General features: G+C 34.4%; 1 protein-coding gene across 2 annotated transcripts in view; it reads right to left on the bottom strand.

The window, feature by feature from the left end:
* Nucleotides 1-19,024, bottom strand: part of CSMD1 (CUB and Sushi multiple domains 1) — a 1,179,538-nt gene that overhangs the window by 360,876 nt on the left and 799,638 nt on the right. For both annotated transcript variants that reach the window (XM_042802880.1, XM_042802881.1), the window contains exon 10: nucleotides 15,950-16,071. In XM_042802880.1, the coding sequence (XP_042658814.1) occupies nucleotides 15,950-16,071 (122 nt within the window). The remainder of the gene's footprint in view (nucleotides 1-15,949; nucleotides 16,072-19,024) is intronic.

Here is a 19,024-nt window from a genome sequence, read left to right as displayed (position 1 = left end):
GTATTTCACAGAAATTAGACATACCCAAAAATCTGTAATATAATTATTCAACCTTATTTTTATAGAAAAAATATAAAATATTTAAAGTAAATAGAACCTTCTTGCAGAAATCAGTACTAAGGATGGAATTCAGTATAAACCTAAATAGTTGCCTAGTGTCATTTGAAAGCATAAGGTAAAAATCAATCCACACATTACCTGAAGATACAGGATCTGTGAGAGGTCCACAATTTTCTGAAGCAGCAGCAGGAGACCAGAAAGGATTACTTAAGGCATCTCAAATGGTATTAGAAGCCTATGGTGAACTAAATGAAATGAGATCTAAAACATCTAAATGTAGATGTTTCCTCATTTGTGTCTAAAGGTGCTTTAGGTATCTATCACTGCAGTAAATAAAGCCAAAGGAGTTATTCCTCTGACTGGCAGATAGGTGTCTGCTTCAGACTAAGCTGAATTACTATGTAGGTTCCCCTAGTTATAACTGAAATTTAGGCAATGAGAGCTCAGCAAGGTGCTCGCAATTAAATGACTAATTCTAATTGAGATAGTTTAAGGTATGAGAGATATATTTGTGGTCTAACAGATAGAACAGGATCTATGCTAACCTATGCCTTTCTGGATCCACACCTGGAGGCAAAGCAGAACGACTTAATCTCTAAAGGAACTAGAGATTTCTCTGGTGGACAACTGAGCCTTGAGACTTCCTCCAGACATCTAACTATATATGTTTAGTCCTGAAATTAATCACTTCCAGGTAGTCCATTTTTAAAAGTGATGACCAGCTGGATGGTCATCTCTATACTGGATCTCAAGTGCAAAAACATACCATAAGTCTCATATCCTCAATTGTTCTTCATGGAACTAAAACATGCAGAAGGAATAAGTGGGATCGGTGATGACTTTGCAGAGTGCAACAGTAGAGTGTTTTGTGGAGTAGCTCAACATTTACCTTGGAAACATTAGAATCTCATTGCTCACTGAAGGTGGAAGTAGTTAGTTTATTTAGTAGTTTTTTGGTTGGTTGGTTGATTTTTTTATATAAAGGGCTGCTATAGAAGGAAGGTGATTGAGAACAAAAACTGAATACATTGTTTGATGAAAAAATGAATATGTTTTCTTTTCAGATAAGATCAGAGCAGAAAGGCTACTGATTCTACAGAGTTAATAACTGGCTAATATAGAAAAAAAAAAAAAAAAAAAAAAGGAACCTGTAAGTATTTAGAGTTAAATACATAATTGCACATAATCTGTCATGGTTTAACCCCAGCTGGCAACTAAACACCATGCAGCCACTTGCTCATTCCCCTCACAGTGGCGTGAGGGAGAGAACTGGAAGAGTAAATGTGAGAAAACTCATGGACTGAGATAAAGACAATTTAATAGGTAAAACAAAAGCTGCATGTGCAAGCAAAGCAAAACAAGGAATTAATTCACTGCTTCCAATGGGCAAGCAGGGGCTCAGCCATCTCCAGGATAGCAGAGCTCCATCACACATAACAGTTACTTGGGAATACAAACTCCATTGCTCTGAATGTCCCCCTCTTCCTTCTTTTTCCCCCAGCTGTATATGCCAAACATGACATCGTATGGTATGCGATATCCTTTTGTTCAGCTGGGGTCAGCTGTCTCAGCTGTGTCCCCTCCCAACATTCTCTGCACCCCTGGCCTACTCACTGGTGGGGTGGTGTGAGAAGCAGCAAAGGCCTTGGCACTGTGTGAGAACTGCTCAGCCGTAATGAAAACATCCCTATATTATTGACACTGTTTTCAGCACAAATCTAAAACATAGCCCCATACTAGTTTCTATGAAGAAAATTAACTCTACCCCGGCCAAAACCAGCACACATCTATGCAATACCTTCTTCTAAGAGATACCATGAGGCATATTTCAGAAAGACTAGTTAGTAAATTATATTCCAATGATAATTTATTTAAATTACTAAACTCTTCACTAGGTTAAAAGTCTTGCCTTTTCTCATAATGAAGAAAGTTATCACCTATGGAACAGAGGAGAAAAGCCATGCTGGGAAATCTCACCCCATTTACCTGCCATCCAGAAAGGAAAGGGATGATCATCCTAACAGGTGATTCTTTTTTTGAAAGGCATGAAAAACTGAAGTCATGATGAGCCCCTCATGATTTTACTGTTTAAACAGTAAACTACCTTCAGTATTTTAGGGTCCATTTTCCCTTTTCTCAGCAAGACAACTGGAAGAAATGAAATGCCTTTCTATGTCCCAGAAAAGAAGCTTATTTACAATCACCTCCTTCCCAAAGTGGGAGCTTGTCCTGTGGTTCCCTCTCTGGGCACATGCATCAGTTGAAGTACTACACAGCTCTTAACTCAATCCTGCTTCCTTTAATCTAATACAGGTGTTACTAGAGCTCTGGGACACAATGAAAGGTGTAAAGAGAAGACTTCTGAGAGCAGAAATGTGTGAACAGCTTCATATAGATAATTAACCTCTTAAACAATTTACAATTGGTAATCAAGAAGAGGATGCCCCACATCCATTCAACATTGATTAATGTCTGTGAACATGAACACCCAGAGAACTCTTAAAATAATCTGGGAAAGAAATTAGTTTTATTTTACAAGGTATAATTACAAGTGTTAAAAAACATTTTTAAAAAGTTATAAGAAAGAAAGTAGACCTTATTTTTTCTCTAAACCAGTAGTGACCATTAAATGGAAGGTGAAAGAAAACAGAATCCAATTACTAAAGAAGAGGTGATCCAGTGTATGATCCAGAACAAATTAAGATTTATTTTAGAATTGTTTTATTTGATCAAAGCCAGATTTTCTTGAGGTGATAATTTAATCAGATGGGAAGTTTCACATAGCATTTTGGATTTCTCCATTACATACAGCTTCTCATTATAAGAAAATTTCAGTAAATTGTAAGAAATATTTTCATGCGCAAAGGTTATTATATTGATGTGGTTAAATATTCTGGTAGCTAAAGCTGACTTGCAAAATTATATTTATGTATATCTTTAAACACTACACAATAAACTCAAATGGAGACAGTACATTTCTCCTTGAAATATGTGAAACACTGGGGAAAAAAAAAATCCCAAATAGTGTTAGAATATTTTTGGATACAGATGTGTTTTTACATATAAATTTACTGAAATTCAGCCATAGGGCAAATAACACTAGCATTTCCTTTAACATAATGTTGCAAAAACGACCACCAGTTTCTCTTCATATCATAATAAACAATCTGAAAACACAAATTGTACTTAGCATAGATTCACACTGAGATTTCTTAATGATAACTGCTAAATTTATTTTTAAAATTTTGTTCTTACATTATTCCTAATAGTCTGACAAATCATATCTTCTTTTTTCCACAGAGATAAACTATAGTTCCTATTGATATGCCTGAAGGGACAATTAACTTAAAAAGCATCTGGTCACATTTATCCAATCTATTCTAGTTTACTTTTTGCTTCCAAAGATGAAGTCTGGATTAAAGAAGAAAAAAAAAAAAAAAAAAAAAAAAAGTATGTATATATTTGTGTATATATGGATCTAGCACATTGAAAAAGAGGAGACAGTGGCCACAATGCTTTGTAGCACAGACACAGCTCCTGTAATGTTGCAAGTTTATTCTGCATCAGGCCACTTCTATGAAATCCACTCAGAGTCACCATGCTTTAAAAATTTGGAAGGGGAGCTTCTGCAGCCCAGTTATCAAAACATCTACTTTCTCCTACAAACAGAAAATTAAAATAACCAAGCCTATAATTGAAAAGGCTAGAGAGGGACTAACTACTTAGTTTAAGGTATAAATTTTTCTTTAGAAAAAGAATAATTATATGCAGCACATGTTTAACTGGGGAAAAAAAGCCAAAATCTGGGCAAGGTATAGGAAGCAAACCTGCAACGGCATTACTTCTTTATTTGCATTTATGATATGAATGTACTCTGGCTTTGCGAAACTTTCTTTCCTGTGACTTTGTGATTAAACACTGTTTCAGGAACTCTGGTTTACACTACTCAAATCCATCATGAAGGCAATGTGACAGTGCAGAAAACTGCAAGGTTCCCTGCCCTCCAGTCAGCATGCTTCACTGGTCTCTTTACAAAAGAACATCTGCAATATGTTGCAATCTCTTCACTTTATCCTTTCCAGTGAGCCTAGAACAGTGATAACAGTTGCCTATTAAATAAATTAAGAGTAAAATGTTGAGATGATCACTGCATGAAAAAGGGCTAGTCAACTTGACAAGCTCTGTCTAAACCATCCTTCCACTGGATACACAGATAAGACAGATAAATGAGCTCAGCATTTCATTGCATGTTCTATCTCATAACAATACTGGAAAATGTAAGGAGGAATGAGAAAAAAATCTTTAAACAAATTACTTCCTACTGAAAAAACCTGGATATTTATGCAAGTAAAATTCTGCACAGAGAAATAATCAAAGATGTTGTAAGCAAGCACTTGATGTTATTTTCTAGTTCAACAGATGAGTACTAAGCCTGTGTAGATCTGATGCCTAAAACATATTCCCACTTTTGAAGGTTTATAGGTGATATTTTTAGAAGCAAATAGGGCCATGTTTTAAAAGGCTAGTTAAATTTTTGCTCTGCATACTCTTGCAAAGTTTAATTATTAAGAAACTTAGATTTTTTCAAAAACAGCTCACTCATAGGCATGTAACAGACTGACTGATATCGACCCTAAGGCTCATGTTAGTCCTCAACAGGTCTTAGAGATTGCTTACTAAATTGAAAACTGTGTTTAAAAGGTTGTGTAAAGAGTCTGTTACCTGCACTGTGGATCTAGTCAGATTGTCAATGTTCACATGCTAAAGTAGGCCAGTTTGAGCTGAGGATATGAAGGATCACAATCCTGGTTTTGACTGTTTGTGGTGGTTCTTCTCAACTATTTTTATAAACGAATAAATGAATACAATTCACCAACTTCTGAACCATTGTTCTTTTTCTCTGACACAGTTCACATCTCTCCACATCTTTCTTGGATCAAGCAGCTGATAAATCAGCATGCTAATCTATGTTAATCCTGTTCACAATATACAACAGGTGTATTAATTCCTACCTTGATTCTTGCTGAGATCACACTTCAGGATTGAACTTTTTGCCTCTATTCACTTCAGAGTTGCATTAAATTTGTGTGGCATTTCATATTTTCTAAACAGCTCCAACCAAATTATTTAATTTACATTTCCAAAATTGTAAAGCATTAGTTTAGTAGACATTAGTAATCCTTCATATTGCAAACAGATATATACAAATGTTTACATATATGAGAAATTCACTGTCCATCTGTCATAGTCAGCATTGATCATTCCAGCTTTTATTTACTTAATGAAAGCCAAGAGGAAAATTTGATCTTAAATGGTCTACAATACCCTTTGAGGCATTTATATTGAAGATAGATCCTAAAGAAATAAAACTAATTTAGGCAGTGCACTTAAAGGCTTTCAATTATGGAGGAGTTAATACAGGCCACATAGTACACCCTTGGAACTTGATTTTTCCATGATGAATCTCAGATATCAAATTATCCCCGGTGACATTTTTGCCACATGACACTTTCAAAACCTTTTTATTCTATAGGAATTTACTGCAAACCCTATCATATTTCCCATACTAAGTAAAAATTCCAATAAGTAGAATTACTTCTATCCTTCCCCTTTAAATTCATCTTGCTGAAATCTGAGATTTGCACATCTTAAGGTAAGTGTGATGATTTTGTCCTCCATTTACTATTTTCCCTGATGGCTCTTTACTTATAATCTAAAGCTCCTGTTTAGTAATACACCAAAGTGAGTTAATTAAATGAAGTGCTGACACTAATTTATTATGTAAATACCTGGAGGCTTCTGTTTGTCATGATGCCAAACACCACATCTATAGTATTGTTTAAAAAATCTGAAAACAATTGTAATAATTTTCCGAAAATACTAATGTATTTTTAAAATAATCTAATGATTTTTTCCTATATATGCACACTTCACTATGTAGTCTGTGAATTTCTTAGAATTTCCTATTATTTGGCTATAAGTAATCAGCTAGCATTTTCCCAGTAGAAAAGGTAGCCAAGAAAAGATTTAAAAGAGGAGATAAACAATAAGAATCATGTACAAAGAAACTTTGACCACCTATGTTTCAAAGTAAAGCAAATGAACATGCTCTGTGAGGTAACCCAGAACTGTATAGGTGCCTAAATTATTCTGTAGCACTTGTCTTCTTGCGCAGTAAATGTGGGTTTATGTCATTATCAACCCCATCAGGCTACACAGGGTCTGCACAGAGATAATTTATGTAGAATACCTGATCAATTGTGTTGGGTTCTGCGTGTGGTGAGGGGTTTTGTTAGTGGGGAAGGGGGCTACAGCAGTGGCCCCTGTAAGAAGCTTCTTGAAGCTCCCCACACTCCAAGTCAGACCTGCCTCTGGCCAAGGCCAAGCCAAATAGCAATGGTGGCTGCACCTCTGTGATAACTTATTTAAGATGGGGAACCTGGGAGGATGAATTGGAGTTATGAGGAGGAGTTGCGAGAAGGACATCTATGCAAACACCAAGGTCATCTGAAGAAAGGAGAAGTGGGGGAGGTGCGCTGGAGTACAGACTCCCCTGCAGCCTGTGGTGAGGGGTAGGCTGTCCCCCTGCAGCTCATGGAGGTCCAAGGTGGAGCAGATGCCCACTTGCAGCCTCTGGAAGACCCCGTGTTGGAATAGGTGGCTGAGCCTGAAGAAGCCCGAACTTTGAGGGAAGCCCGCAGTGTTGTAGTTCATCACTGGAAGAATTGCAACAAGTGGGAGGCACCCATGCTGGAGCAGTTCTTGAAGAACTGCAGCCCATGGAGAGGACTCACATCAGAGAAATTCATGGAGGACTGTCTGCCATGAGAGGGACACCACACTGGAGCAGGGGAGGAGTTTGAGGAAGAAGGAGCAGCAGAAACAGTGGGTGATGAACTGACCATAACACCCATTCCCCAAACCCTTGCACCACTTCAGCAGGAGCTGAGCCCAGCAAGAAGGGAAGGGTGAGGGGAAGGTGTTTTTAAGATGCAGTTACTTCTCACTGTCCTACTCTGTTTGATTGTTAGGTTAAAAGAAAAAAAATAAACAGGAAAAACAAAAAAAAAAAAAAAAAAGAAAAGAGGATTTATAAACAAAGACATTATCAGGTATGATATACTATTGATAGTTGCAGACACTTTCAACTTTCAAGGTAAAATATCTACACATAAACCTTCATGTCTTATATTTATACATTTGACAATGTAATACTGGATAAGCTTGATAGTTCTTAACAAGGGAATTGTCAACTAACTTCTAGAACAAACAAGATAAGAAAAGTATGTGGAGATTTAATTATAGGAATTTTTTTTTTTTTTTTTTTTTTTTAACACAGTGGCAGAATGTTCTCATCTGATGCTTACTCTGTTAGGAGATTTTCCTGTCAGGAAATATCGTGAATTAAATGAGAGAATAGTAATGAGTTTATGTTGCTATATTTATATATTTTGGATTGTGTAAGTAAAACACTCAGTTGTTTATTTTACATGTATCTGTGTAAGACTGTATGTGTATGTATATGAAGGAGTAATAACAAATACAGTGATTTGTGTGGATACAAAGTACTTAAGAAAGTGTCATATTTAGGTATATTTAACAGGTATTCACCTATGGTTTGAGAAGTCTGATTGCCCCTCCATTTGGTAAAGTTTTGTAAAAGTTTGGTAAAGTCCTTTCACTATTAAGAAATTAAATGCATATATGTTTTGTGGAATAATATGTTACCACACCAACTGGTATATTCTTATGATGAATAGTATTGTAATTAAATTAAGAAACTATGAATAAAAATTTACTGTTTTTTTCTGGTTAAAAAAGAAACTAATATTTCAGTTGACCATTCACTTATTGGGTTTTGAGCTCCATTTAACCATGGAAACCATTTGGATTACATATTTAAATTTTATATCTGAATCTTTTCCTTTCTGAAAATACATAAAATTAAAAAGAAGAAAGCTAAAGAAGAAAAGAAATATATTGATGGAGATCAAAACAGCAAAAAAGAAAAAAATGAGGCAGAGGAAGATGAAAGGATAAAAAAACATAGAGGAGGAAGGAAATGATGGAGGAAGTCTAAGTGCACTCTTGGCAGATAAATTCCTCTAAGAAAAAAATCTGGAGGCAACAACCCAAAATTCAGCAACAGAAGTACATATATGGCAGTGGCTGGATAATGATAAATGTCAGTGAAGAAAGTATAGTCACTGTAGCTGTTGAGTTTGTTTTTTAACCTTAAAGGCTATTCCTCGGACAACTGGAAAGGAAAAAGGCATGCTTATCGTGTTATATAGTTCTGGATTTTTTTGGATTTTTTGAGTAAGGGAACTTTAGCTATAAAATAAACACATTCAAAGAGGAATATCCTGGTTTTGTTTTTTAATATATAGGCTAAAATAATGAAGAATTCAACAGCTGTGCAGGCTGGAGAAGTGTATCTATGAGAAAGGCAAATATGGATCATTGTCACTGCAGTAAGTATTCAACAAAATAATGACAATGGATTTGTATAATTCTTACCCATGCAGATACAGCACAAATATATCACAGTGAAAATATTACATATTGCCCACTTTTGAAAGGGAAAACTCTTTGTTCTTTGTCCTTGACCTGGTATTAGAACATGAAGAAATAGAAGAATTAGAACTTTTAAAATGTCATACTTCTGTATTTAACAAAGTTGACTTGATAACTTTGAAGGGTTTGAGGATTTGGAGGTTTTAATCATTTATGTTAAGCCACATATACATGGCTTAATCTTGCCAATTAAAACTTTCCCACATCCCAATACATTCACTTTGTTTTGATGCTGAATCTTTTGTTTGTCTTGAGCATTGAATTAACAGCTAATTTATTCCAACTGTATCTATGAAATAGGGTTTTATTGTAAATCAAAGACAATATCACAGTAAATCTACTGCCAAGTCTCCTTCAGTTTTTCCATTCCTTAATGTGTATGCTTCTATAGTTTATTTCTAAAAGTCCTACTTTTCTTTTTCCCTCCAAATTGCCATTTCCAACTCAGTATGTCATATTTGGATCCATCTGAGGCTCATAAAATTCATACACCACAGCTAAATCTCAGTAGAGTAAGCCTAACTGAGATTCTGAAAGCAAATCTGAGATACTGAAAACAGATAAGGCTCAATAGTTAGTCTCTTTCTTTCAAAAACAGAATGGAAGGAGGAAGGTCAGAGCCAAAGTGAGCAACAAGGAATATAACCGTCATTTGTAACAACTGACTTAGGTGGGAAAAACTTAAGAGCTCTGTGTGTTTCTGCATTTAATGTTAGAAACCATCTGAGAAAAATAAATAAAACAAATACCACATTAGATAATGCCAGAAGCATTAGGAGTGCTCATTTAGTTAGTCTTCTCTGCAAACCAGGAAACACAGTACTTTCCTGTGCTGCAGGAAATTTGTGCTTGGATCATTTCATCATGAGATGAATACTGATCCCATGTGTCCCTCTTCCATCACTACCTCCAACAGTCTTTAAAGACAGCAAGAGTCAAAACTTCTTGTAATGAATGAACAAATGAGACATCTAAATTCAATATAGAAAGCAGTTTTGATTTGGGAATATCATTTTCACTAAAAGGGTCACACTTGAAAATAGATCTATTAATGTAGGAGAGAAGATTTATTTTTTTGACAGTTTGTTTTAGCTAAGTCTGGTATACCCTTACTCCAAAGTTACGGTTTTTCATTCAACATATGGCCATTATGCGACCCTTCTCATTCAATCTGTGAGGCGTATCCTTCATCTAAAATAGCACACTTTATTCCATGAAGCTGTGTATATACTAAACATTGCATGATGAAATTTAAGATGTCTAAATCCCTTTTGGTTCTTATCCAGTAAGAGCAAACAAAGCCCAAGAAGTGATTTAGCTGATCAGCCTCTTGTGAAATGTTTTAGCATGAGATGAAGCACTGTTTTGACTTTATTGACTTTTTGACAAATCTCCATCAAGTGTCATCAGATTTTAGACATATAGCACCCATATGTGCAAATCAAAACTGATCCTAAATGTCTGCTATGCCAGAACTAAGTTTTCCGTTCCAGTCCTACTTGTGTTACAGTATCATCCAATAAAACTTTGGTAAACTTATTAAGAAAAAACAATATAGAAGCTATGCTACTACATGTCACTCACATGATGTCTTGAAAGGCAGAAATATCAGCATTATTATCAAAAATCATAATGTTCTAATAAGTATACACAAAACACAGAAAGCAACAGAAAGATATATTTTTTAAAAAATAAACTGTGTTTGGTTTTACAAATTATATATAAATCTTTCTAATGTCAGTTGTATGCATATAGATTTCTACGTTACAATTTATGTTTTTAAATTCAAATTGAAGACAAATGTATACGGTAGTGAGTTACATATAACATGATTTTTCCAGTAGGCTTGTAAGTACATTTTGCACATTATATTAAAACATACAGACTCTTTTGTTTGTTTTTGAAATGTATTTAATACTGTACAGAATCAAGGCTACCCTGGAAGTCTTGTACAAGATTTTAGGACACCAGAAGTTCAAAATCTCATCAGTATATTGCAAAAACAGATTTTTTATTTAATTGCTTTAGTTATACTTTGTGTTCTAAATTATAATGTTTGATTATGAAAAAAAAAAAAAAAAAAAAGAAAAATACACAAACCTATTTGAAAAGAAGAGGGAACTTAGCAAGTATTTGTTTGTTTCATAACTTGGACCTTAATAATTTTAATTCTAAACTGTGTGAATCCTTTGTCAGTAATGCCATATCCCCTAAATTTAACAACACTTTTCCAGCAAACAAAAAATAAGTAAATTTAAATTTAAATTTAGATACGTACATTTACCTATGGCACAAAATTCAGTTTTAACACTGTGTGAAGGACAAAAGATCATACAAAACTATGCATTCATTTTCAACACACCATGAGAAATTGTCCTTTTAAGGAGATCTTTGTGTACCTGTATGATCTAGATGGCACAAGATGTATAAATGAGTCAATTCTAAATTCACAATGATCTTCTCCTTCACTCTGTCAAACGTATCTGGAGACTTATGAAATAATAATTATTGAGTAAATCACTAACATGAGCCTGTACATTGCCAAGAATATTCAAAAGTTTAGTGAAACTAGTGCTTAGATCTACATATTTCTGATGATCAAGATCTCTGCAACTCAAAACTCTGTGGTACAGTGAAAGAGGATAAATTCTACAGATAAAAATCAATACTGTGACAGCGTTCTGGTAATCTCTGTAGGGATTAGATGCATGGTGCTCAGCAAGAGCTTTGTTCCCGTCGGAGTATAGTGTTAGACTGCAGGTGCTGCAGATGTCAGACATGCTGACAAACATCCTCTTGTGGCAGGATGATCTGATCAGACATGTAGAGGGAGACGTGCCCTGTCTCTTATGAAGCTTTGAAGAAACAGGCTATTTATGGACACACTTTGTAAAAAACTACTCTAATATTAAACAAGGTAATACAATAATTCCATGTAACTGGAACAGTCTTGCCTATTGAAACAAAGGTTCTGAATCCATTGCAAATTATTATATATGTATAATCTACTTACATGGAAAAGGAAGACAGGTATGTCACTACATCAGTGCATCAGACCTGAGCTACCAGTAACTATGAACCAATACATGAATCAACAAGATAACCTCATTCAAAAAACCCTCTATATGATCATATGCTACTTAGTAAGACTGCTTTTTAGAGCACATTGCAAGATTTAATTATTTTAAAAGAAATTATCTCAAAAATCAACCTTAACAGTATGTGGATTCCCTAGCTGTGAACTGGGGAAAGTTTTCCTGAGTAAAAATGTTCTCCTGAAGTTCCTCAGCTATGTGCTTTGAAAGGCAATAAATCATAAATATCATTTTATAGCAACATATTAAAGTATAGTCCAACTTTATACAAAAACCTGATAGCTCAGCCCTATAAAACTGTATGTGAAGTTTCCTGCCCTCTCTTTAATTAGTTCCAATGTCTTCAATTATGGCAACTGCAATGAATAACTTCTTTTGTAAAGAATAATATTGTTAGGCCCAACAGATATTTAATATCTATGTTTTGTACTATGGAGAAAGTACATTATTCAGAAAAAAACGCTGTAATTTGGACACACTGTTTATTTACTAGGTCATTAAACTTAGAACTATTGCAGCCCATGACACTTCTACTATACGAGAATCCTCAATCAGTCAGGAAAATATTGTGCAAAACTATGTATCCCTGCTGAAACAACTCCAAAACTTGCCCTCCTATAGACACTAGAGCTCAAAACTGGAGCCCTTGCATCTAGCGGTGTTACCATAAAATTGTGAAAGCAGCAGGAAATCCAAGGCAGTAAGTCTTATTAGAAAACCCACAGCCTGGAGAATGAATTGAAACAGTAAGGGATATAGGGATGCTTAGAACATACTGAAAAGATTATACTAACAGCAAAAAAAGAGATAAAGAACACAGAGCAGTAAGAACACAGAATAGTCCAAAGTTACTGATTCTAAAAAGGTGAGAAACTGCATAACAGAACAACTAAACCAATGTAGATTTACCAAGAATTACAGCATGTACTTGACAGAGAATCAGAAGAGCACCATAAAATGGTATTTGCAAGTACTAAAAGTCTAATAAATGACTCAGTAGGATGCTGATCAGAAGCTACAATAGTGGGACCCAGAGGAAACAAATAGATGTTAAGGGAAGAAAATCAACTCTTCGCAATAAGCAGAGCATTAACAGAAATACCTTTGAATAGGAGAAGAACCAAGCTTATCTTAGATTTTTGTGTTGCTCAGAAAAGGCAAATAAATGTTAGAACTATCTTGATATGGTTGGTTAAAAACTGGAACTATGCTACAGTCCCCATAGGAAGTTGAAATTTGTTTTCATTTTGAATTGGCATTAAAAATCTTCCCCCCACCAGCACCAGAATACAAAATTTGGAAAAAGTTATGTGTCAGTTTTTAAAAATTTATTCCTTAAAATATTCCAGGACATTATGTTCCATTTTTTGTGTAAGGGCACCTTTTTAACTAGACTATATTCTTTAAACTACACTGAATATTATGCTAAAAGGAAACATTGTCTTACCTTGTAAAATGTTACGTATAAACTAACCTGATGAAAGGACACAAATTCACTGCTAGAGTAAGTCAAAACTACTTTAAAATACACAGCAAGATGTCATGAACTGTCTTACTTCTTAGAAAAGAAAATCAAATACAGACCCTAAGCATTCTGATAAATATTTTCAAATCTGACAGGCAAAAGAGTAGGCTCCTCATTCTAATCTTAAAATCAGACCTTCAATACACAGTTCAATTTTCAAGAGTTCTGTCATACATAACTCCAACAAGAGTCAGGGATGAAAATGTGAACAACTTTCAGCACATCTTAAAATCAATTTGTTATTTTGGAAACCTGAAAATTATTTTTGTAATTGATTTTTTAAAGTTCACAGGTTTCAAAATGCTAGTAAGATATTTTTCTTTATAAAGAGGTAGGAAAAAAGTTCCATTTCTGGTAGTCTGTAAAGTAAAAGCATTTTCCTTCATATCTTTTATTATCCAAAAGGATAAGTGTTAAATCTAGATACAGTTATTTGGGGATAGAAGTTCTGATATCAGATTTGTATTGATACGTACTGATAAAGGTGATGTAGACTTTATATAAAAACAACTTGAGGATACTGTAAGCCTTAAACATGTTTGATTTTAAGACTTCACATTCACAATTGTCATGAACCTAAAGCAAATATCCATCTTTCCAAGCTATATGAAGTTAAGAAAACAATCTTCCTCTGTTGCACTGATAGACAAATCCAAGATTAATAAAAAGACAATTCATTCCATATTGACCATTCTGTCTGGAACTGAAAGGCTTAAAGCTCCACCTCTTTTTCTTACACTGTGATTATCAATATGTTAGTTAGCATATCTCTTTACCTTCCTCCCAGCTGGATGTAATTGTGTGCATTTTTTTCTGGGTGAAAGGTCCAAGCCTTGCACTCACACCTCTTCATTTTTTGAATAACAAAATAATTTTATCTGTTTGGGTGTGCAATTCCTTCAGTGTATTCTTGTGACTGATGAACTATCAACCTGCCCACAGGATACTACTTAAAAGTGCTTTTTCAAGTCCAGTGAACAGAGTAATAAATTAATCCACACCAATCTCATTAAGCTCTGCCCTGCTAAAATCCTAAATATATTGAGAAAAATATATTGTATATAATGAACAGAAATTGGGTGTTATTGTAGTAGACAGAGGTTTAGTGTTTTCCACAAGTCTGAGCCTCCATAGAAAACATACACTGTACAGTTTAATAATGCACTGCACACTCAATACCAATTTTTGTATTATTATGGTTAAACTTTCTTTCAATCAAGAAGGAGGTTGATACCTTAATTTTATTATAAATATGAAAAAGAATGCTTAAAATTCTTGAAAAGTCAAAGGAAGAAAAATATAAATGAAAAATTAATGGAATAATTTTGAATAAAGAAATTATTAAGATGCCAAGACTCTCTTCTATGAGTAGTGATTTCACTTATTTTCTTTTGATGCACAGTTACATTTTCTCTTATAAAAATATACTGTATTTGCAGAATCAATGAGAGTACATATTACTGAATATAATCTTGAGTAGATGCATTTGTCAGACATTTTTCATATTATAAATGCTTGTCCATATTTAAAAATGCAAAGTAATATAATACTTTCTATCAAATTTAATTACTTTAAAGTCAAAGGTCATTCAGTGACAAATAGTCACTTCTAATTGCTATACTAAATAGAATAGTTCATTTTGGAACTGAAAATAGTTCTTTCTTTTCTGAAAGAAGTCCCGCTACAGTAAAATATTCTGCAAAGCAGTAAGTTTGTACTTTTGTCTGTTTTTCCTGAATACATACCTTTATTGAGGTACTGAATCTGTTTTAAGAAAAAGTGAACTCAATTCATTTTGCAAAGAAACAGTGTTCAAGAATAAGTTATGAAGGCATGCAGCAAAATGATCTTTTCTGCAGCTAAACAATGCATTCATTTATGGTTAAAGTTTAACATTTCTTCCCTAACTACATTAAAGAAGTCAAGAATACAGTCTTCCAAAAACTTGCATTGGAAATACATGTTTTGTAATTATGAAAGTACATCTAGATTGTACATTCTTCAACTTATTGTAACTCATTTATTCACCATTTCACTACAGTAAAGTAATATATAAGTGAAAGATTTTTTTCTTTTTTTTTTTTTTTTTTTTCTACAGATATAGGCTCTCTGTCCTTTATTGAGGAAATAAATTGATTTTACAGAAACACAAGTAAAAATGCGTTTCAATACACTGTAGAATAATAATAATACTCAAAAATGACCACTATTTTATGCATAATTATTCATGGTTATGTATTTAGGATCATTATCAAAAAAGAAAAATTATCTAGATAGTAAAACACTTAAAAAGATCAGACAAAGTACTTGGATGTATATCTGGTTTTTATGCTACAATTCAACAAGTATCAAGATACAACTTGAAAAATCCACTATCAACTCATTCAGCAATGTGTGATTTTGAATATGATTTTATGTATTTCATTAGAAAATGTATTTATAACTCAATAACTTTAATTCAGACGTATTACTCTGAGTGGACATTTTCACAAATAATACTAATTTATATTTTTTTCCCAGTGTTCAGTATATTTCAGTATATTTTCTTAACATCTCTACTCTGGTAATTTTTTTGTTTAAATTAACATACACACTCGCATGTGCCCATGTATTTGTGCAAATATGTATAAAATAATTTTAAGACAAATCCAAATTTCTATAGTTTGAAGTGAGACAAAGAGAAAAAGCATACCTTTTCTGGATCAGTTGTTGTAATGACCCACACACAATGTGCATTGTCTTCATATTGAACTGGATAATTTGGTGATGTAATAATCCCGCTTGGTCCACGTAAATTAGAACCACACGTTCTAGCTAAAATGATAAACAGCAAATCAGATCGCTTTTGATCGGTTTCTTTATTTAAAATAAAAATTATAAAATTGCCCTAGCAATAATAAAAACTTCCCATGAAATTATTATTATGCTGATATAGTAAACATGCTCACCCTATAACATTTTGCTTTTGAAGATGTTTAAGCCAGTAAAAAAAGTCCTGGAAAATTGACCTAGGGAGGAAGGAGACTGCCACCTTTCAATTAATCAGTCCAACATTCACATTACTTTATTCTTACTTTATGTAAATTAATTTATCAGAATTATCATATCAATATTCTATTTAGAGAGAGATTTACCCTCTCCAAGTGGAACAAGAGAGTCTTCCATGTATGAATGTAAGACAGGCTCTCCTTCATGATTTCTACGTGGCAGGGGAGAAAAAATAATGTGCATCACAATGTTTAACTCTACATAATAGTATATCCTTAACCTAAAATTGAACTTCTGTGTCATCTTAGCTTTTTACACCAGAGGAAATAAAATCAGAAAGAAAAAAATATAAAATGGTTTTAGGTAGAAGCCTGACTTTTGAAAATTATATAGTTATAAAACCATCACAATCTTTCTGTCACATTCAGCAAATATGAATAGTTAACATTTTGAAAATAAATTTCTTCAAAAATTAAGTTATTTTCCAAAGAGCATTAGGGAGAGTTTTTCTAAAATATTCAAATTTCTCAAAATATTTCAGTATCTCCAAGTATTTAAAAAATATTTAGACATATAATTTCCAGTGACATCAAATGGAGTTATAGAACTCAGAGCATTTTAAATTTTCACTGTGAGATTTATTGTACTACAGAACTTTGGCAACATACTAAAATAGAGAGTCTAGATATTACCATTTCTAAGTATTTAGATACTGTATATCTTCAAATATCTGAATCTCTGAACCTATCTGCATAACATCCATTAACTTCTGATGTAATTTAGACTGTTCATTTACTTAAGTTTCGGTATGGGCAAGAGGAATGACTATATTCCTTAAAAACTTGGTCATTCTTTTTCTGAATATTGTAATAAAGTAACCAACATATTTCTGGTACTTTGGAAAATTTTAGTTTTCCTCTTTCTCTTTGGCTGCCTCCATTGTGAAGACTGAAATATGAGCACTTCTTTAAAAACTTGCTGTGAGGGACGAAATCTGCTCTTCTCCATTAATAGAAATATGATTAGTATAAATAGAAAAAAGAAAAAAAAAAACAAACCTGGAGGAAAATTACTTTCAGATTTTCTATCCTTCCATTACAATCTGTTACCAGCACTCAGTTGTTTGTTACTACATTAGAGACTAGACTTTGAGAACTAGCTATAACTCCATGTGTAGATTGATTCAGCTAGGATTCAGTTTTCTGTGAAAAAGTCTATCTCTGTTTATGACAGAAACTGTCTTAACACACTTCCATGAATTTCACTTAGGTATCAGACACATCACAAGGAAACCTTCTGTAACGATCTCAGTAGAAGCCAAAAAAAATCCCTCATCCACATAAGTAGTTCTATCAAAGCATCACCAACAATTATTAACAATCTGCCACTGCTTAACATTGAGAAAAAGAACTAATCACATTTATATATGCCACCATATGTTGCCTACTAGCAAAATAGAAAACTTGGTATATTGCTGTTCTATCAATCAAAATATATTCTTTTATTGCTAGAATAACACAAGCAGATTCATAGGATCTGAAACAGAGGACATTCTCATTACAGTAACTGGTGGAAGCACCATGCCTCCAGCACCACAACTAGAAGAAAATTAATGTTTATTAATTTATTTTCAATTCATCCTGCACAAAGTCTGCTACAGTAGGAACTAATCCAGAAGTGCAACTTTGTGCAATAAGCTTTTGAATACAATTTGTATCCTCTCTAGATGTCCACAAAGAAGAAAGGCTAGGAAACATCTCCCTTTCAGATGTTTTTTTTCAGTCAAGCTGTTACTCTCCTATTTTTCTCCTATTTGAACTTTGGGGGGAAGGAAAAAAAAAGGAGGGGAGGAGGGAAAAAAAAAAGCCAGACAAGGGCTACTGTTGAAGTTCTGCCCAGAGTTCTCTTTAGGAAACAGTTACTGCAAAATATTGCCCAAACGTTGCTAGATAGCCTTGTATATCACTTACAGAAAACAAGAATGAATTGCTGTAAGGTTTTTGTGAGGAAGTCAAGAAAACTGGGACATTTACACTAGCACTATTCAGTTCCTGGCAGCACCAATAGGCCTAAACTGCCCTGAATAGCCTCACCTGGAGCCCCCCACCTCTCCTTGCCTGTGGGCCCAGGGGATCCATTGATTGGACTATCAGCCTCTGCCCGAGCCAGGTCTCAGGAGCAGCTGCCTGCAGTTCTACTGCTTGTGCCATCTCACAGACTTTGTTGACCCTGACACTCATTCAGGCTCCGATGTCTGGGCCTGGCTATGGCCTGTTCCCATCCCCAGGGAGCTGCCCAACGTCCAACGCTGGGGCTGCCTGCGGTCTGCCCTGCTCCCTGCCTGGGGCAGCAGGACAGACCTGGCTTTGAGGCCTGGCCCCATCTCTGCCACCTTGGGCACACCCTGCAGGTCCCAGGCCCCCAGGGGACCCCCAGACCCTGCTGTGCCCTTGCAAGTAAGGTCATTACATGGATATTGTTTCATGTAAATAATGAAGGAACTTGCCAACAGTAAGATGGTTCCTGTGACTACTCATCAGCTTCATAAATTCTGAACTTTGTTAGTTACCATTCTGGGGTAATGCAAAGTTCAGTTTCTTCAGTAAGTCTCCCAGGCTTGAAGTCATTAAACCCACATAGTTACATGTAGTTTGTCAGCTTTTCCACTTAAAGTTGATGATCAATTAGAAATTGTGCTAAACAGTTCTTAGTATTGTATACTTTATTATTAAATACCTGATATAAGCACCATGAATACAAGCATATTGAAGGTTAGTGA

This window comes from Tyto alba, unplaced genomic scaffold, assembly GCF_018691265.1.
Source record: "Tyto alba isolate M040663 unplaced genomic scaffold, T.alba_DEE_v4.0 Super-Scaffold_40, whole genome shotgun sequence".
Lineage (NCBI taxonomy): Eukaryota > Metazoa > Chordata > Aves > Strigiformes > Tytonidae > Tyto > Tyto alba.
This window is presented reverse-complemented; position numbering and strand designations above follow the sequence as displayed.